Source organism: Momordica charantia, assembly GCF_013281855.1.
Source record: "Momordica charantia cultivar OHB3-1 chromosome 7 unlocalized genomic scaffold, Mcharantia_2.0 BLBB01000007.1, whole genome shotgun sequence".
Classification (NCBI taxonomy): domain Eukaryota; kingdom Viridiplantae; phylum Streptophyta; class Magnoliopsida; order Cucurbitales; family Cucurbitaceae; genus Momordica; species Momordica charantia.
Window position 1 is genome coordinate 16324071 of NW_028275165.1, and position 21136 is coordinate 16345206.

At 35.1% G+C, this 21136-nt stretch overlaps 2 protein-coding genes and 1 pseudogene across 10 annotated transcripts; 2 read left to right on the forward strand and 1 right to left on the reverse strand.

Annotated features, from left to right (window-relative positions):
- Nucleotides 1–2060: 2060 nt before the first annotated feature.
- On the forward strand, nt 2061–9994 carry LOC111025688 (SPX domain-containing membrane protein At4g22990). 2 transcript variants are annotated; one of them, XM_022303583.2, is made up of 11 exons: nt 2061–2164; nt 3473–3526; nt 4139–4259; nt 4989–5300; nt 5469–5573; nt 6173–6624; nt 7173–7459; nt 7692–7870; nt 8617–8807; nt 9434–9567; nt 9643–9994. In XM_022303583.2, exons 2-11 carry the CDS (start codon nt 3474–3476, stop codon nt 9879–9881), a joined length of 2073 nt encoding a protein of 690 aa, XP_022159275.1. In that variant the 5' UTR covers nt 2061–2164; nt 3473; the 3' UTR covers nt 9882–9994. The 2 variants fall into 2 exon arrangements, with proteins under 2 accessions (XP_022159275.1, XP_087982773.1); XM_088126647.1 differs by having other exon boundaries at nt 9511–9567; nt 9643–9782.
- A 559-nt stretch (nt 9995–10553) lies between these two features.
- On the reverse strand, nt 10554–18276 carry LOC111025689 (uncharacterized). Of its 8 annotated transcripts, none has more exons than XM_088126706.1 (7): nt 18044–18276; nt 17606–17694; nt 17285–17510; nt 11967–16986; nt 11232–11386; nt 11063–11148; nt 10554–10825 (listed from the first exon to the last, which is right to left on the reverse strand). In XM_088126706.1, exons 4-7 carry the CDS (start codon nt 12310–12312, stop codon nt 10798–10800), a joined length of 615 nt encoding a protein of 204 aa, XP_087982832.1. In that variant the 5' UTR covers nt 12313–16986; nt 17285–17510; nt 17606–17694; nt 18044–18276; the 3' UTR covers nt 10554–10797. The 8 variants fall into 8 exon arrangements, 7 of the variants coding, with proteins under 7 accessions (XP_087982832.1, XP_087982830.1, XP_087982829.1 ...); XM_088126704.1 differs by having other exon boundaries at nt 17984–18276; XM_088126703.1 differs by having other exon boundaries at nt 17285–17694.
- A 580-nt stretch (nt 18277–18856) lies between these two features.
- LOC148210449 (zinc finger BED domain-containing protein DAYSLEEPER-like) lies at nt 18857–19392 on the forward strand (annotated as a pseudogene).
- The last annotated feature ends 1744 nt before the right edge of the window (nt 19393–21136 follow it).

Sequence of the window (21136 nt, forward strand, 5' to 3'; positions counted from 1 at the left end):
CCGACTTTACCTACTGGTAACTTATTGTGTTTAAGGTATTAAAAAAAAGCCTTAATTGTGTTTAATTGTTACTAATTTACTACGTCGTTTGTAATATTTTATATTTTATCTCTTTCGATCTCTTGAGTTTAAAATACTCAAATATTATTTTCATGATAAATGTTTTTTTTTGTTGTGTTTTATATTGTATGACTAATTGTTTTGATTGTATTTGAACTTTTGGGACCTAACATTACAGAATAAAAGGTCAAGATCTTGTAACCTAATGCTCGTTATTGTCAATTGTCGTACGAGAGATTTTAAGAATTTATTTGTTATATTTGTTCAAATGGCTATGTAGTGTAAACTTTTAATGTTTTCGTTGAATTAGGATTTTTACGTTGGTTTGAATGACTATGGATGATCAACTTTTAAGAACGGAAGCTATTGATGATAAACTTTTAAGATTTGAATGATCAGTGATTTGGTAATTTTTTTCAGTCAAATTTTCTTTAAAAAAATGCAACTTGATAATCAAATCCAACCCAACTCGAAAATTTTGAGTTGAGTTGATCATTAAATTTGATTCTTTCAATTTCCTGATATGGCGATCAATCCGAAAATTCGAATTAGTTCAAAAAATACTTCTAAACCCAATTCAATTCAACCCGTAAACACTCGAGTAGTTCGAATAGTAAACCATATAATCATTACAACCTACCATTTCCAACCCAAATTTGCCGACTTTTGTTTCTTCCCTCTTGAAAATTTACCGCCAATCTACCCCACATTGAAATGCATGTTCATTATATAATTTATAATTGGAGAAGCTTGTCAACTTTCTATTTGATCTTGAAAAGCTATTCAAACCAATAAAAATAAAATAAAACTAATTGTTCCTCAACTCATAAAGTTGTATCAAATAGTAAGAGATATTTTATGAATTTGTGTTAGATAGAACTATGTTTTAATTAAATGGTTCCAAAAAGCCAATCGAAAATTCTAAACAATTAACTCAATCTATAGAAATTGGGTTTGAGTTTAAAATTAATTTTAGTTAGAAATATAAATGAGTTAAAAGAGAATTTTAAGTTAATAATAAATTTATTAAAATTATGATTATATATTATCATCGGTTAAGCTGTATCAACTTGGTGGATTCTATCCAATTAGGTAAAAAAGTGAACCCGATCAAACTCAAATAGTTTTCAATCCATATGTTGATGGGATTTTTTGGTTTTTTTAAACACCCATATCGTCTAATAGGTCATTGAAGTTTTAAAAGTTATATATTAGATTCAACTTTCAATGTTGTGTCTAATAAGTCTCTGAACGTTTTAGGTATTTTTAATGTTTAAAAATCTATTATTAGATACAATTATGAAAGTTCAAGGATTCATTAGACTTGTAATTTAACCAAAAATAAATAGGAATATGGTAGGGTGAGACTCAAAATCAACACAATAATATAGTGGGATGAGTAGTAAAAACTAGGGTTATTGTCCACATTAAAGTTATTATTCAGAAATGATCTATGATTTTAAGACCATACTAGAAGATGAGGAAGAATAAGAAAAAAGCAAAAAAATAAAAAAATAAAAAAAAATAAAGAAGCTATTATAAATGGTTTATCTATCCTTCATTTTGTGTAAGTTTATGAAAATTCTAACATTTACCATAGGTTATAATTAATTTTAAAATCTACCAGTAAATACATATAATATTTTGTTTCAAAAAAATAAAAATATATATAATATTTTTTTTAGGTCGAAAGTCCAATTCTCTATGTCGGGATGCTAAAAAAAATATTGTTAAAATACTATTTTTTATTCATGTCAAACTATCCGTCCTTAAAATTTATCAAGTAGGAGCTTATTCTCAACTCATAGACTAAAAATATATTTTACACAAAATAAAATTTAAAAACATAAATAGTCACTTCTTAAAAAATCAACAAAGCTGAGACTAAAATGACATTAGAAATATTAATAATAATAATAATAATTTTGGAGGTGTAAAATAAAATCCATACTCTCTATGAACAATATATTTAATATATATATATATATGTGGACCTGGACGAAGCACTTTCACTCTCTATAAGCAGAGCTTCGAGAGAACTGCAAGTCCTCCATTAATATCCCAAGATTTTGCAGAAGAGAGATCACTCATTTATTTAACGCAGGTTATTTTTTATTTTCATTTATATTTTGAAGGATGAACATTTTTCTTAGCATCATCGGCATTCATAATTCTTTTTTTCCTCATTTTCAGTTCAGAAAAACGTTACTTAAATTATTTCTTGCTCTAGATTAATAAAAGTAGAAATTTTATATAAATGCTCAATTTTTAATGTTAAATTTATCTTTTTTTTTTTATATATTTATTATGCATTTTAGAGAGAGAACTAATGAAGAGTATATATATGTTTTTTTTATCTATGTTGCCAACAATTAATTTAATTTGGTTGTTTCCAAAATTTATACATAATTTTAGAAACATTTTAAAAGCGGAGAAACAATAACAATTATCCAAGTACTTATTTTATTGTCCCGAATGATTGTAGAGAGAGAGGATTATGTTGGGTCTGTAAGCTGATTGCAAACAAAATCTCAGATTAATTAGGGAAATGAACGATAGATAGGACAATCATCTCCCTTGGTTTAAGATTTTTGGATGGAACCAAAAACAAAATCGCGAGAACTATGTCCTACCATTATCTTTAACAAGTTGTATCAAAGCCATAATCTAAACCTAGCTGTGTCGGTGAATCATGTCGAAAGAAGAAGTGATGAGTCTCAGAAAGTGTAGTTATGGTGTAATTCGTGGGATCTCCCTTGGTTCGAGGTCTTTTGAATGGAACAAAAATCAACTGTAGGTTGAAGCAGACAATATGATGCCATACCATGCCAAAATATGTCACGTACTATCCTTCAATGCTAAATATTTTAGCAAGAAAGGAATCTGGAAGAGCAGAGAATTGGGGGGCAGATGCAGAGTATGGAAAAGAAGGGGAAAAAAAACCGTATACAACAGAACAATGTTGGGGAAATGAAGAAAAAACTCATGAATCTTTACCAATCAGGGCAATGCCGGAAGCACGAATAGGAGACTCAGGCGACGGCAGAATGAAGAAATTTCTTCTTCTGATTCTCAATCTCCTTTTAACAACGATCCCAACTATGTTTCTCACACAAACCCATTTGTCGAAATCTTCTAGCCTTTTTCTTCCCAATCTTGTTTCCTGTTGGGCATTGTGTGTACTGTGTAGAACAAGGAAATGGGTCTTCGATAGCGAATTTGGTTGTGAGTTTTCTTTCTCCGTCTTGATTTCTTGCGGATCATTAGAACTAAGCAAACCTGGCGAAACAGACATTGGCATTTTACTGGAAGTATGAACGTTTACATTTAATACTTTCCGAAAAGTGAAGAGGGTATTTTCATGTTTCTTTTTGTCAATGTTTAATGGCGAGTTTATTTTTGCTGTCTGAAGGATGGTCGCATTTGGCAAGAAGTTGAGAGAATCGCAGATTCCAGAATGGCGAGAGTATGTCTATGCTCAACTAATATATTCATTACTTGTTTGTTAATAACACACATTTATCGTTTTTCCAGTGTATGATTTTATATTTATAGTGAGTTTGAGATGTTTTTAAGTGAAGCGTTTTTTTTGTAAGTACTTTTTGGGAGAAATGCTTATCAAGTGTCCTTCTAGAATTTTGAACTTAAGCAATATATAGGCTGCCCGTTTTGAGGGAAAAGCTTTAATTGCATTTGATTGAGCCAAATTGAGAATATTAATATTTCATTAACTTGGTCTAGCTTTTCCATTTGATACTCGCGTATTCTTGTCTTGCTTGTGTTGTGTATTACTACTTTTTATCAATATTACTTTAGATAGTTGTTAACTTCTAGATTTGGTAGCCAACCTGAGCCCAACTCAACTGGTAAAAACATGTATCTCCGATCAAAAGATCGTACGTTCGAATCCCATCCCCACATGTTGTACTAAAAAAGAAAAAAAAGAACTACTAGATTGGGTATTTAATCATCCTGTGCCTGGACATTTGTTCGTATGAAATATACTGATCATATTACATATTACTAGAGGTGCAAGTACCATCAAGATTTGTTGACATGTTTATTTTTCTTATTGCAGGTTCTATATCAATTATAAATTAATGAAGAAGAAAGTTAATAGATACACACTACAAATAGAGATTGGAGCAGAAAATCACCACTATGTGCTTGGGGACTTCTCAAGATTATTAGATATTCAGGTAAGTGCGTACATACATTAAGGATCACACTGACATTGTTTCTACCTTAAGCACCATGGCTGTATCGAGAAATACACGAAGGCTGTGCCATAGTAACATGTTGACATATATCTTCACATTTAATCATAATTGGTTTAGCCCGGTTATCATTTCCTAAGTGACCACAATATATGCTGCAATTTGATCTTATATGCTGCACAAGTAATAAGTTTCTGCTGTTGCAATTGGATTATCTACAAATTACTTTTCCAAGTTTTTGGAAGAAAAATAAAGGCACATCTGATGCTAAGTCAATTCCATTAGGCACAATTTTATGTTACAAAATTACACTTGATAAGGGGTGGAAATTAGCTAGAGCACAGTGCTATTGCAAAACTGGCACAGAAGAGGTATGCCAGCGCGCGAGGATCCGTTGAGACTTTCTCTTGTCTCGTAGGAAAATAGAAAAAAATCAGCCATATTAAATTTACCTTTATAAGTATCCTATATTGAGAAAAGTGGTTATGAACCTTGTAGCCCCAAGGTGTTCTGAAAGAAAGACCCCTGATATTAGAGGAAGACTTGCAGCCCCTTAACACAAATGTTTATGGCAACTTTTTTTAAAGTAACTTATTTTGAATCCTTTCAGATGGAGGCCAATGGCTAATTCTTTGACCTTAAAATTATACTAGATTTTAAATCGTCTCAGGCTTTTTTCATTTTAATAATGGCATACTAATTGCTTTACAGATTGAAAAGATCGTTTTATTTTTGTTGGAGCAACAAGGACTACTTGCAAGGAGGTTATCTAGTCTTGGTGAAGAGCAAGGTGTCCTCTCCCAACAGCTGGGAGAAACAAGAGTTGATGAACTACAAGAAAAATATAGAGCAGCTGGCCAAGATCTTTTGAGGCTTCTTGCTTTTGTGGAGATGAATGCAATTGGTCTACGCAAGATATTAAAAAAGTTCGATAAACGATTTGGCTACAAGTTTACAGATTATTATGTCAAAACTCGTGCTAACCATCCTCATTCCCTACTGAAACAAGTTTTTAAGCAAGTGGTAACATGCCCAAATTAACTTTTTTCCCCTTTTCCTTCTGTAACATTTGATTTGGTAGTTCCTTGAAATTATGGGTCTCTTCTATGTCCTTATTAGTTGCAGCTTGAGCTTTTTGATAGTAATTATATGGTGCATACAAGCATTAATAGCTAGAAGCTAATTGCTCAGGGTATAGGTGCTGTTGCTGGTGCCATATCTCGTAATCTTGCAGAGCTTCACGATCATAAGGGGAGTTACATCTCGATATATGATCAACTTAGCCTTCCACATCAGGTTTTTTCTTGCAGACCGTTAGAATGTATATGCATTGTGATAATTATCATTATCATTTTGGTTCACTTTCAAATTGTATTTCTGTAATCATATTTCAGTTGGAAGATTATTATGAAAAATTCAAGAACTTAATTATTTTAGGGAAATAGAATATTTACTTCTATTATATGCATCTTTCAATTGATGATGTTAAATGCATCTTTATTTGAAGGGGAGAGAGAGTATGTTATGAATATCAGCTTCTTTTTTGTTTGGGATTAACCAAAAGTAGTTTATTAATCACTTAATCTTTAGAGAAAAGAAGATCAAATTTGGGATAAGAATTTTGAAGCATGTTATGTTTGATGTAAATAATTCTTAAGACTTACTGGTGACATGTCCTGGAATCACGATTTATTTTATATATGAAATATGTTGTCTTAAAGAAGGTAAGAAAGGGATCTATAATTTGAGCATTTACGATTTTCACTTTATTATCAATCTAATGATAAATTATCAATCTTTATGAGATTTCATACTTATTTATTCACTTCATAGTAGTTTACTTTTTTTATTATTTATAAGTGGAATTTTCCTCAATAAAGATTTTTTTTTTGCAGGACCCTGTAATTGATTCCATAAAAGCAGCTCTAAACAGATTATCAAGCTCAACAAACTTTCTTCAATTTTTGGGAAAGCATGCCATGCTTTTGGAAGATGAATTATCAGATTCCGCTGGGAATGAAATTGATCAAAGATATCATTTTATGTCACTTCTTTTGAACTTAGCAAGCACATTTTTGTATATGGTAAATACATATATCATTGTACCAACGGCAGACAACTACTCCATGAGCCTGGGAGCTGCAGCAACTGTCTGTGGCATTGTAATTGGAGCTATGGCTGTGGCACAAGTGTTTTCTTCAGTTTATTTCAGTTCTTGGTCAAACAGATCATACATTCAGCCACTGGTGTTTAGTAGCTTTATTCTTGTGGTGGGTAACACATTGTATGCCCTGGCATATGATCTCAAGTCAATCGCTATTCTTCTCATTGGCCGTCTTCTTTGTGGGTATGTTACTCCGAAATTGAGCATTTAAATTTAGTCTCTTTAACTTTGATAATTGCGTCTTTTTAATCTGCACTCGAAAACATTTAGTTATGTCCCACATTTTTTTATTTTGATTCTAGCTAATTTATGTCACTAGCTAAATGATGATGATGCATGCCTATGGAACAAAATAGGTTAATTTGGCACAAAATGGCAAAAAAATGACTGAAGAAAGTGGACAATGGAACAAAATTGAATGGCATGATCTATAAAAGTTAATTGATATTATTGCTTTAAGAAAGGTAATTGCAGGTGTTGTACTCTCTCTGAAATGTTAAATCAACAAACACTTATCCAATAGGCATACCACGTCATTTAGTCAACAGTGGATGACTACATAGTACAATTTCAAAATTTTGGGGATGGAATTGAAACTTTTTAAAGTTAAAGGACTAGGTAGACAATCTGTCAAAATTCTAGCATTAAATTTGTATTCTAACCTGTATATGTGAGCTGTCTGTTATTTAATTCTTCTGAACTTGGAATCCAGTTATTTTTGACCATTTTAGGTTGGGTTCTGCAAGAGCAGTCAACCGGCGTTATATTACAGACTGTGTGCCATTAAAATTACGAATGCAAGCTTCTGCTGGATTTGTTAGTGCAAGTGCACTGGGAATGGCATGTGGCCCAGCTCTTGCTTGGTTCTTTCGAAGAAATTTCAAGATTTTAACCATTACATTTAATGAGGACACTTTGCCTGGTTGGGCCATGGCTCTTGCATGGCTCATTTATCTCGTATGGTTGTGCATTTGTTTCAAAGAGCCTCTATCACTCATGCCATCAGAAGCCAATGTTGGTTTGTCAAACTATAAACTTCCTGTTTGGTTTTTCGTCTATTTTTCATGATTGGTGCTTTTTCTTATGTTGCATTGCTTTTCATTCCAATTTGATAATCTCTCAACTCTAGCAGTAATTGCTATGACATTCGATCCTTTAAAGCCTTAGTTCTTAAACATTTATCAACTTCTATAAAGCTAGTTTTTAGATAGAATCATAGAATTTGATAATGGATTATTAATCTGATGTAGGGCAAACGGTAAATCTTATTGTGGAGAATGGTTGTATACAACCACTATTAGACAAAGATGGTAAACAAGAATGTGCAGACCAAGAATGTGATGATGATGATGATGAATCTCATAAGGGAAATCGCAAACCAGTCAATTCAATTATGTCAGCTTATAAGTTACTTACACCATCTGTCAAGGTCGAGTACATTATTACTTCTCTTACTTCGATGCAATTTTCATATATTTCGTTCCTTGGGGTTTTAATCCCTTGATAAAGGGCTCTTGTGTCAAGGGGTGGGCTCTGGTCATAGTAGTAGCAATTATCATTGTGTTTTATTTATGTATTGGGAGGTGGGAAAAGGAGAGAATACATGCTTTGCTTTACTAGAGGATAATTAGTTTGGGTACTTTGCCTAATTTAAATCATAATTTTTCTCGAAAAGACAGTAATTGACAACTCTTAGTTGATGACTTATCAATTTAGGCAAGGAAAGATGACACTAGAGCGGATTTGGGATGGCTTTTGAAAGTAGCACCTTCAGTCAAATGTCTTTTCTAGAAGCACTTTTGGGTAAAAAAAAATTTTTTATTTTCTTTTGAAAGTAGTTTTTAATACAATAAATGTTTCTCGTTATTTCAAAGTCATATAAAAGATATCCTAATTGTTGGAAAATCAAGATGGATTGAGATTGAGATCGCTTTCTAATCATTTGATCTGTTGTATCAACTGATAAGAGATCTAGATATTTGTTTTTCTAGGATTATGAACATCATGAAACGACTATATCGTATTTAACCTTTTCCATGGTCAATTTTATTTCATATGGATGTTCATTATCTTTTTGGTTTCTTTCATTTCCTGTGTTGAAGTCAATTCAAATGTTCTGATCCGAAATAATTATGATGCTAAAACTTCCATCTACACAATGTTATATACTTTCAGGTTCAACTATTTGTATATTTTATGCTAAAATATGCGATGGAGATTGTACTTGCTGAATCAACTGTAATCACTGGCTACTACTTCGTTTGGTCAACTTCCAATGTCGCAATCTTTCTCGCATGCCTTGGCTTGACAGTGCTCCCTGTAAACATCATCGTTGGCAACTACCTTAGTAACTTATTTGAAGAAAGGTACACAAAAACTTGATATAATCTATCTTCACTTGAACTTACTTTATTTCACCTTTAAATTATAATTTCGTCCATGAACTTGATTCTGTCTGAGCTTTAAGAAGTTTTAATAACATAAACTTTGAATTTATGGTTATTTTTAGATCGTTTGAGCACAGTCAACAGAATGTTGATGTGATATGCTTATTAGATAAATATTGAGCGATTTGGTATCACGTGACAAGACATAATAACAGCACAAGTGGATAGCTAAAGAGACTAAAGTGGCTCATAAACCTTGATTCTTGTGCGAGAAACTTAAGTCTATTTAACTACTTACTTGATCCTACTATTTGTATACCACATTATGTCAAATCGACCAACATTTATTTAACAAGTATGTTGCATCAACGTTCTAAATTTAATTATAATTCAAAGTACAAGAGCATAATTAAAATTAGTAAAGTTAGAGACTAAATTGATTAAATCATCAAAGTCCATGGACTAAATTATTTATTTGGTTGCAGAGGTTTTCTCATCTTTTCAATTACACTCAGAAAGTTTCAGAGTAACATATACAAGTTTGTGTGATTTGCATCACTTTTTTCGTTTCGCAAAGTATGTATAACTTATTGATTTTCTTGTAGGCAACTTCTTCTTGCATCTGAAATTTTGGTTTGCATAGGCATAATATTGAGCTTCCATACTTTGATTCCTTACTCAGTACCTCAATATGTCTGCTCAGCACTAATCACGTTTGTTGCTGCTGAAGTTCTTGAAGGTATTGTGGTCATCTTAAATCATCAACTAGAAAACACTCATTCTAAATGTTAAACCAATACTTAAACTGATGCAGGTGTAAATCTATCACTTCTCTCTCGAGTTATGTCGTCGAGGCTTTCCAGTGGCACTTTTAATGGGGGCCTACTTTCCACAGAAGCTGGAACTCTGGCTCGAGTGATCGCCGATGGCACGATAACGTTGTCGGGGTATTTCAGCGACAGCAAACTCTTGAATGCTACATTACTTCCTTCACTTTTTATTTGTATAAATGCCATTATAGCGACATGTTTTACCTACAACTCTCTTTACTGAATTTTCCTTTTTTCTTTTCCCACTTGTTATTATTCATATGTCTAATGGATTATCTTGGATTGGGAAGAAAGCTCCCCAAAGTATCTTGGTAAAATGAAACTTTTTTTCAAACATTTATATGGGTTGATATGAATTTCTATGTTATTAGAAGTTTGACTTGGTTATTTGACTTTTTAAGCTAGATTTTAGGATTTGTATAATAATTAGTGTATTTATTTTATTGTTAGTAAAAATGAGGAAAAATTGTACTTCAATTTTCAATTTGATCAAGGACACCATAAACTTTTTGAGAGTTATTTCCTACCATTTAAAATAATTACTCCCAAGTGAAATTACTTTTTCGAAAAAGTCAATTGCAGTTGCCCAAACATTGCTAGTATGCAAACATTCACCAATACCATGAGTTATTCAAATTAAATAGACACAAAAGTGAGAATATCCAGATTCTTGAAAGCAAATCTGTCCTCAAAGATTCCATTTTTTACTCTTTTCAGAACATGGAGTGTGAATCAAACTCATATTTGAATTGAAATTGAGATACCAATAGATTCATATCTGAGAGAGGTTAGACAATAAGTTCTTTCAAAATTGACTATTTGCCCCTCTGTTAGAGTGCTCTAGAAATGTCTGTGATCGAGTAAATAACTCGACGAATGAATGGATCGGATCGAATTGGAAAAGGGTGGTAATCATGAAATTAAAACTCAAAATGTTGTATTTTCGCCAAATAAAAATGAAAATTCTCACCCACGTGGGGAATAATAATAGGCCATAACGTGAGCATGCTGTCCAATAAAGCGAATCACTACAGTTTTCCAATCAGCTGACCCAAAGAACCACACAAATTTGGTCAAATGTGATGCACCCACGAAAAAACTCACAGGATTCATAGTGATTGAGAATTGGACCACGCCATTCAAACCTCCTGTCGAGCACTCTCGGTCCTGCGAGTTTCATCTCAAAATCAATTGACAATAAAAAAAGTAACTCATGTCTAATTCTTAATACAATCTACCTTTATGAAAAACCTTTTAGTTTCAAATGGATATTTAGGGATAGTTGAATCTCAATTTTTAACTGAATGTTCGTTTGGACCTTTTGGACAAAAGTAGCTCATGTTGATTAGAAGACGAGATTTGTCTTGGCTAGAAAAGAGAAGGGATATTAAGTTATATAATTACCTTTGCAGTAAGAAGGATGGGACTATTGTGGCATGTTGTTGTTGTAACAGCAAACTGCACTTGTGAGGATTATGCAGTAACAGTGACTGTGTAAATTAAGGTTTCATAAATTTAAACACAACTATATACATGTTTGTATTAAATTGTAATGCAGAAATTGAGTAATTACTTGGAAGCTCGTAGACAGACAATGTTTTGCAATATCTCTGAATCTTTCAGCATCAATTGCCACAAACCCTCCTTTGTACCCAAATTTGCCCACTTCTTCGATATCGGGAGGACTCAATTTCGACGAAAAGAAACATCGCTCCTCGCCACGTAATCCTGAAGTGAAACAAATCGATAATTAATTAGGACTCGTTTGGTAACGTTATTGTGTTTTTTTTATTGTTTCTTTTTTTTAAACGTTCTTGTCATTGTTTATTATTTTTGTTAATGAATTGCATGAGTCCTATTTATTTATGTTTTGAATCAAATGGTAAATGGGAACAAGAAAAAAGAAATTGTTTCCAAAATTTATATATAATTATTAGAATGTTTTTAAAAAAATAAGAAACAATAAGCATAGTTAATTGTAAAATGCTTAAATTTCTTAAGAAAATTGAGGGAAAAAAAAAAGAAACGGGAAGACCTTAAAGACCCTAAAGTTCTTAAGGTCCGGAACCACCCGATCTTTTTTCATATTAAACTTTTAACTTAAATGTCTGAGGCAGTATGACCGAGTAGAAATAAGAAATATGTTTGAATTGTGTATCCAATTTAGGCAAAAAAACATAGCAAATTAATGCGAAAATTGAGCCCTAAAGAAATAAAATAAAAATTTTCCCAGCAAAGCAAACTCAATTTGTTCATATATAATAAACAAGATAAAATTTTACTCGGAAAAAACAACGAATATACATACTACTGCAAAATAGGAAGTTGGCCTTCCCAGCGGATTCCGGAATGATGGCGGTCAAGCAAAAATCATCTTTCGTGCAATTCAGTGCATGAAAGAATTCTTCGAGGTGAAACTGGTAACGGTAATCGCCGTCGTCGGTGGCGGAGACGACGCTGAATAATGGCTCCAACAATTGCACCGCCGCCACGAAGCGGTGGCCTTTGTTCGACGGCCCACAGACTGTTAGCGTGAGCGACGGTGGCGATGAACGCGAGAATTTGAGATCGCCGTAGTAATTGGCGGCGGCCTCCCGGAGAAGGGCAACGTATTTCTTCAGTGCCGCCAATCCAACCACCTGAAACGTGAACATGACTGTACTAGACGATCATACGAGAGGCAAAATTTTGATAGGGAAGAGTATAGATCTATGTTTGATTATATAGTGTTTTTCTCATATTCGAAAGATCAAACCTAAAAAAGTTTCTAGTTTGCTCAATTGACCTCAATTATAGAAGTTGACTAAACTGGCCAAATTTTAACTTTTCTGACATTTTTCAGATAGTATGTAATTATGAATATACCTCTAAATTAATTAAACTAGGCACGTAAGTTGGTGTAATTAAAACTATGGCGAGTTCCACTTGATTCATGATCATGAATTTATTAAAGTACCACCAACTTATTAATTTCCCACCAAATTTTTTTACTATCATTACCCACACATTCGCACAGATTGCAGAGAATAAAAGTATGTTTCAGTCTTTATCGTCCTCATGCACATCTTTCACATTTTTTTTGGAGAACTTCCCTACATTTTCCAACATTTTTCACATCTTGAATACCTTAAAGGAAGTCAATTTTTCATCGAGGTTAGTTTTTTATTGGTTCATAATATTGTTTTCGATTCATCCAGAACATGATGTATGTAGTTGGAGTGAATGAAATTTATGAACTTTTATGAGTATTTTTGTGGGTCAAAAGTTACGTAAGTCAATGCCCGTGGTATGACCGTGAATTTGATTCTGTTGAATTTCAATCCCCGTGCAAATTGAACGATGATATTGATTCTGTCGAATTTCAAGACCACGACCATGGCCGTGGTACGACCATGAACTTGGACAGAACGTAAAGTACATCTAATTCACGGCCGTGGTCTTAACTTTCAAGGCCATGGTAAAGCAAACAATTTAACCACGGTCAAACCTTGTCCATTAGTTGTCTTTCATGAACACCACGGCCGTGGTGTTATTTTCATGGTCATGGTCAAGCTAACAATGGACTAGGTTATTTTCTGTAGCTGGGAACGTGTTATGTCGGTACCATAGGCACATTCCACAGCCACAGGCGACGTGCCCAGAGACGCGGGTGGCAGTGCCGCTCCACGACTGTCGAAAACACGTTACCTTCTAACTGAACTACAGCGCGCGACGTCTCTGCCACCTCTAACCGTCGTCTTTCCTGGTCGGCCCCCGAGGCTATAAAAGGAGAGACCTTCATCTTTACCAAGTAAGTGAAAAACCTGTCACTAATACCTTTGGTGTCTTATTCCTATTTCTATTTCGATTACTAACTTGATCGTCGGAGTATTTAAGGCGGGACATCGCACCGGCGTCCAGTTCTTTGGTTTCAGGTCACTTGGGTCTCAAGCAGGACTGATCGTCCGTGTACCACATGGCCTTCTACCAAAATTCACCGTCAACAGTTGGCGTCATCTGCGGGGAGCGACGTTTTAAAGCCAAAAAATAAAAATTAGTTCTTCGCACTAAGACATCGTCGGGATGATCTCCGACAAGGAGTTGTCCTACGAAAACACCTTCGACGAGGAGCGTCCGTGTGACAAGACCATTGACAAGCCTGCTTCGACTCCCCCTGCACCGCAAAAGGCAAAGGGGACCCGAGACATTGTCAACGTGCTCCGCCCAGTAGGACATCTCAGCAAAAGGAAGGTGGGACATCCCCACCAAGAGAGTTTTGGATTTCGTAGCGAGATGAGGGCGACCCACGCCCAGTGACTTTCCAGGTGGGAAGGCTGATTGAGATCTTGGATGACTGAACCCGTGAAACATTCCCTCTTCCAAATGAAGCGCGGTCGAATGAAGAATTACTGAGGGGGAACCTCGGGCCCCAACGCATGAAAGACTTGGAAACGAGGACCCCCAGGCGTCTTTAGGACTTCCCGAAGGCTCGAGAGACCTCAAGGATAAGCTCAACAGAAACCGCACCAGACACGGTCCGACTGTCTCTAGCCTGGATTCAGAAACCAGCACCGAGACGTCGAGCAGGCTGAGTAATTACCAAACTGGGATCACCCGGGAAGATCTAGATCGAGTCAAGGAGGAGACCCATAAAGCGCTGTTGCACGGGGCGGGCACGTTTGTTGGCCACCACATGCACGCGTTCGGAGTCTGGGAACTTACGATCGCGAAAACGAGACCAAATCAGGAGGGGGCGGCAGACACACTCCTAAAGGTCACGATGGCTTGGGAAAATCGCCATCAAGAACGGGAGAAACTGGGGGATGCAAGGAATAATGTAAAAAGGGTAGAAGCCTTCTCTTCCCTCTCCTCCTTTTTATAGCCAGAGGGGGAGGTCCCTCTTCTGGGCAAAACTGTCACTTCACACCAATACAGTCTTGAAGCGTGAGTAAAGTAAAGAAGACAAAATTGAAAAAGGAAAATTTCATTAATCTCAAGTGGGGATTGTGGGGCCCCCAAGACCCATTACAAAATATGAAGGAAAAGCGGCGCCTCCGCTACAAAATATGCAGGGATACTAAAAAAAAAGGAGAAAATACCAAAATGGAGCAGCATCCACGGGATCAGTGCGCAGGGGCGTTTCGCAACATCCTCTGCTCTAGGCCCCTCACCCTACAAAAAAGAGACTGGCAGGCCTGCTCCGTTTCCTCCATCCCTCAGAAGACCTCCCAGACCATTTCAACAGCAAAGTTACGACCATTCTTAGCATCGCACAATTCCTCCTACACCTGGTGAAGTTCCTTTTCCAGTCCAAAGATGCGTGAGATGAGTTCATCCCTGCTCAGACCTTCGAGTTCAGGAGGATCCCACGAAGGAACGATCCGGGGGTCTAGAAAGGTCGCCCGTGCATTAGAGGGCTCTCTCTCCTTTCTTCCTTCGAAACCTCCCTCGGCCTCTTCCCCGGCATCATCTTCCTTGTTCGAATGGTATCCACCATTGGAAACTTGGTAGTCTTCCTCCTCCTCTCCAGCGTCATTCTCCTCTTTCTCCTCATCCGACAGAAAGGAATCCTCATTCCCATCGAGGGGATCCCCTTAGGAAAGATGTGGCCATTTTCCGAGGGAGTGTCCACTCGAATGAGATTACTGTTGGAGGAGCCAGACATTTCCTTCTTAGTTAATGGATGAACCAGAGGGGAGCAAAAGAGAATAACGATGACGACTGAAGAAGGGACCAACTCTCAATTTAAAGGAAGAAGGGAGTAACCCCCAGCTATTAGATCAAACGACCACGTGTTGCTTTTTCAAGGGCGCATCGCTCCGTATTCGGAGATGAGTGAAATGACGTGTCAGATGGCCTATAAGGGACGCCTTGAAACGCACGCGACATGATGACAAAAAAGAGCCAATGGTTGGGGGAACACGGTCCAAGGACGATCCCGCGCGCCTCCAAATATGGTAATAAGTATGCTGACATGTACGAAATCAAAGTGAAGAATCCTGCCACCGCCAGCCTTGGGGAGCCTCTCAGCGAGGACTTTGGCAATAATCTTGTAGAGGGAGGTGACCAAGCTAATGGGGCAGAAGTCACTGACTTAGCTAGCTTTATTCTTTTTCGGTATAAGGAAAATGTAGGTCTCATTTGTCCTTCGGTTGATTATTCTTTTTTAAAAAAATCATGGAACACGCTGATGAGATCTAGCTTCAAGGTGTTCCAGGACTTTTTCTAAAAACTCGTTTGTCATACCGTTGGGTCCCGAAGACTTGAGAGTGTCAAGTTGCCTAATTGCATTATGAACTTCCTCATCAGTAAACGAGGCTTCCAAACCAAAACTATCCTGCTAATTCAAAGGGTGCCACTCAACTCTATCCCACCAAAGCAGTACCGAATGCCCTGTTTGGCCTTATACTGTGATTTGAAAAAGCTTATGATCTCTAGTTCTATCTCTGCTTCAGTAGTCAGAGGGTTTCCAAGTCTGTCTTCTAGAACTGAAATAACGTCTTCTGCACTTTCTTTGAGAGGCCCATTTGTGGAAAAAAAAATGGTGTTCTCATCCCCCTCCTTCAGCCACTATAACTTGCATTTTTGCGCCAATTTTCTTTGTTCGTTAATTGTTGCTTCTAGCAAAGATGCTTTGAGGCCTAATCTTTCTGTGAACAAGTCAGGGGACAGACACCCCTCTCCTCTTCTACGTCCATATAGCTAATTCTAGACTGGAGGTCCACTTTCTCCTGTTCAATGGAACCATAGATGTCCCTATTCCAAACCTTCAACTTCTGTTCACGGAGCTTCTCCATAAAGACATAGCCCGGCCAGCCCGAAATATTCATGTCTTTCCACCAATCCTCAACAATTTCGGATAACTAGGGGTGTGAGAGCCACAGAAGGGTGGGGAGCCCCATTTTTGGAAACCCGAACAGAGAAGAAAAGGGAAGTGATCAGAGGTAGTTCTAGTCAATCTTTGAAGGACAACTTCCTTAAACGCTTGAATCCAGCCCTGAGTGAACAGTAATCTATCAATACAGGAGAAGAAAGGTTGTTCTCTGAAATCAGACCAAGTATAGGTGGCATTATTCATCTAGATGTCTTCCAGCCTCATCTCTGCAAGAACAGAATTAAAATCTCGCATACTTTTAGTCACTCTATTCCCTCTGTTTTTTTCCGTCAGGGATCTCACCACGTTGAAATCCACCCCCACCCCACCCCAAGGCTATCATCACCCATTAGACATCTACCGATTTGTATAAAATCTAGATCTAGCTGCAACCGTACCCGGATGGCAATGAGGTTCCAATCTTTATTTTCCACAAGTCCATTTTCGGAGAATACATTATCATAGTCATGAATAACTGCATAAGAGACATGGATTATTATATTACAGTACTACAATCATAACATTCTCTATTTAATGCCCTGTACAAGCTTAATATAAAAAGGGATCATGACGAAAGAAAACTTAGACAAAAATAAGGTAGAAGATTACCGATTATCTAGATTATTTTAGATGAAGGAAAGATTATCATATATGGCACATAATAATCAAGGAACATGAGGGAAATTGATACTGATGCATATAAAAAATTACGATCTGTTTGAAAGTCAGCCACAGTTACATCTTGTTCGTGAAATTAAAGAATCAAGATTTACCTGGGTTGCCAAGCTGTTATGAAATCTTTGAAAGGTCAGATCCTCCCACAGCACCAACTGTAACAACCTGTAGAATTTAAAAAGAAGGAAAATGTTCTACATAGATATTTGCTTTTCAATCAAGTGATTTAGGTACCCTTCGGAGATTCCCCATAAATTACAAAATCCCTGAAATTGTACCGAACTTTTTCCTTTAAAACGATGCTCCATAGAACAGTACATACACCTACACAATGTATTACGAAGGGTGTACTGAATACTGATACGATAACATTGATAATTCAATGGATCAACTAGCATCAGGGAACGTCTTTTGTTTACATTTGTAGGAGCTGTTAGAGTCCCATCGACATCAAATAAAGCAATGACTCCAGGTCTCCTCACAGCTATTAGACTCGATATACTTTCTTCTGCCAACAGAAACATCATTCCCGATTACAATTTGATTGAGTAGCCATTTTTAAAACAGATCGTTAAACTGGAAGAGTTCCTAAAACTTCAACGGCTAAAACTTATTTGTTTACACAATATCAGCATTACGATTCTCTAGTAATCCAAGACAGGGGGAATCATAATTTCCAGCGAAAATGTGGGTACGTTGCAGACTACTGTATAACAAAAGGTACAGTAGATATTGGGAAATGGAGTTGAATTAGTTAATCAATACAACGTGATAGAGAAAAGCAACGAGAGAGATACTTCAAAGTTCAACTTAAAGATTCTGCCACTGAAGTCGAAGCAGATCTCAAATGGCGGAACCTGATGCTTGCCGTGGGAGAATATGCGGAGAAATCTTGTAAAGAGATGATTGAAAATTCAATGGCGTGCGCTTCAGATCTGCTATTTAATTTGCCCCAACGAGATTAGAGTACAGCGGACAGTGATTCTGGGACAGGACTGGCTTGGAACTTTTCTTCCCCTTACAGTTGACGACTTTTCGATTCAGGGGATGAAGATGAAGATCGAACTATTTTTATTGAATTGATGGTCTCGGTTCGTGAAAATGGACAAGCGAAGCGAACAAATATTCATGGTCGGACAAACCGATTTTCAATCGAACCGGTCTGTTCGGTTTTGTTTCACTTTTTCTTTTTCTTTTTTCTTTTTGTTTCTTTTGTTAAAAAAAAAAAACACAAATTGTCTTCTTTTCTTAATTTAAATTTTTGTTATTATTTTTATTAACATTTGTGAAGAAAAAAATTATATCTGGACTAAAATACATAGTCTACAGCAACAAATTTTTTGTATTTCTATGAGTTCCAAATCTCTTGTAGCACTCGATTGTCTTATTCGATGGAATTCTACATACTTCATCTTAGCTACAACTTTGGATTATAAGTTTGTTTTTCCTCGATTGAAACAATGGGAGTCGAAATACAAATGTTTGACTTTAGAGCAAGATTGGATATTGGCAAAAGAGGTATATATGCTGCAAATATATTTTTCCCAAAAATTTGTCAAATCAAGTTATCTATTTCTGAGCCAACTAAATTTTATTTGAAGAGATTAGGAGCATAACTTAAAAAACTGATGACAAATTTTGACAAGTATTGGACGATAATTCATGGAGTAATGGCAGTAGCATCAGTCTTAGATCCACATTTAAAGATGAAATCGATTGAGTTTTACTTTCCTCGGTTTTATGGAGATGGTTCTTTTCTTGAGGTCGAGAAAGTTAAAATTCTTTGTTCAAATTTGGTGAAGGAATATTAAATGAAACATAATCTTAGAGTCAATGCTTATTCTTAGAGTCATGATTCTTCCACAAATTTTAATTAGGTAAAATATAAGGAAGAGTTGGGAGATGATTGTGAAGAGTATATTCAGTTTGTTTCAAGTTCGGATAGAATTGGTAGAAAGACTGAATTGGATCTATATTTAGAGGAATCTGTTTTACCCCGATCATCTAATTTTGAGATTTTGGGTTGGTGGAAATTGAATGGAGTAAAATATCCAATTTTACAACAAATTGCTAGAGATATATAGGTTATTCCATTGTCCATTGTTGCATTAGAGTCTGCATTCGGTACAAGCGGTCGACTTGGAGCACACATCGTAATAGACTCCATCCAAAAACATTAGAAGCTTTGATGTATGCCAAAAATTAGATAATCAATCAAATTATGGTAGGTATGTTTCGTATTTAACATATATTTTTTGTGTATATTAATTCATAATTTCTTTTATGTCATACGGTACCACTAATGGAAAAGAAATGATTAAACATCTAAGTACTATTTTGGAAGATTACGATAACGAGGTATGCATCATTTTAATAGTGAAAAAATCATGTTTATTTTTCATAATATCATTCACTAATTATTTTTTACTTTAGGATATGTAACCATGCTTACAAAAAGATATCTTTTTCTTTGACATTCAATCATGCTAAGAAAAATGAGGTATGAAATTCTTCTCCAATAATAAGATTTCAGTTTATTATTGAACTTTTATATTGTATTATACTTAATCAATAATCTTTATTATTACAGAAAATGTTGTTACAAAGATTTTAGTGTCATTTCGAGGGATACCTATGGTCGTGCCAAGATAATTGTCATTGTTTTATTTTTATTCTAGACTTTTATAATGTATTTTTATCATGACTTTGATAATGAAACTATTATAATATTATGTTAGGTTAATTTTATGTTCATAATATTATGTTAATTTTCTTTATTTTTCTTTGGTTTAGATGGATTTTTCTTTTAAATAATTATTTTTTAAAAACAAATAACACAATTAGGGTATGTTTCAAAGTAATTACAAAAATAGGGTAGATAAATTGTAAGGATAGGCTGCGATTTTACCAAAGTCACGGACATGGGCTGCGATTTCATCATAAATCGCAACCATTGTCCGCGACTAATGTCGAAATCTCAGTCAATGACCGTGTGGCTGCGACTTATCCTTGACGTGGCTCCAATCGAACCACGTCTCTACTGACGGTTGTGTGTTCTTTTTCTTTTCTTTTATTTTTATTTTGAATTTGGAAGTTGCTTTGTTTTTTTTTCGCCCTCCACTTACTTTGTTTTTTCTTTTTTCTTTTTTATATTTTTGAATTTAGGAGTTGCATGGGACTTCCCACCAATATCCCTTTGTTCTTTTTTTTTTTAATTTTATTTTAAAAAATTAGGATTAAAAAAAAGAATAAATTGTATAATATTAATTTTCCGTATATTTGAAAAATAGATGACGAATTACCTATGGACATCTTCCTATAATGCAATAATTTAAAACACAAAAATTATAAAAAAAATCCTAATTATCCATACCCAAGATTTAGAAGCGACCTCTAAATCCCAAACCAAAATTTGGATTTTGTTTCAAAGTCATGTATTTGGCGACGGAAATGACAAAATGGCAAAATAAATGACAAAACTTGTGAATTTCATGTAATTTATACCTTGACTTTATGTTTTTATTAATTTAATAATTTTTTATCGATTTAGTTTATATTAAATTTAAATGTTATTTTATAGAACATATGATGATGAAGCACAATGAGTTAAATGACATTTTAATCATCGAATTGGTTTTAATCTAATTTCAAACTTTCATGCTTTAAATGACATTTTAATCAAAATTTAAAATATAATAACAAAAAAATAAAAAAAATAATCACATCTTAATTAAATTTCGTAATATTAATAAAATAACAATATATAAATTAAAAGATGACGCGACTTCCGCCTAGTCACCTGCCACGTCAAATATACACGTTTGCACAGAAATCGCAGACATTGTACGCGAGTTTTGACTTAGTTAAAATAAAATAAAATAAAATCCTATCGGCAGAAATCCAAAAGTGTAAAATTAAGAAAATTTAGACATTTATATAAATAAGTTTCT

Coding starts and splice junctions, on each gene's coding strand:
- LOC111025688 (XM_022303583.2), top strand. CDS start 3,474: ATGGTCGCATTTGGCAAGAAGTTGAGAGAATCGCAGATTCCAGAATGG. Junction 5,301..5,468: donor AACAAGTTTTTAAGCAAGTG/GTAACATGCCCA, acceptor CTAATTGCTCAG/GGTATAGGTGCTGTTGCTGG. Junction 7,460..7,691: donor GCCATCAGAAGCCAATGTTG/GTTTGTCAAACT, acceptor AATCTGATGTAG/GGCAAACGGTAAATCTTATT.
- LOC111025689 (XM_088126706.1), bottom strand. CDS start 12,312: ATGTTCACGTTTCAGGTGGTTGGATTGGCGGCACTGAAGAAATACGTT. Junction 11,149..11,231: donor GTCTGTCTACGAGCTTCCAA/GTAATTACTCAA, acceptor TAATTTACACAG/TCACTGTTACTGCATAATCC. Junction 10,826..11,062: donor CCATCCTTCTTACTGCAAAG/GTAATTATATAA, acceptor TGAAACTCGCAG/GACCGAGAGTGCTCGACAGG.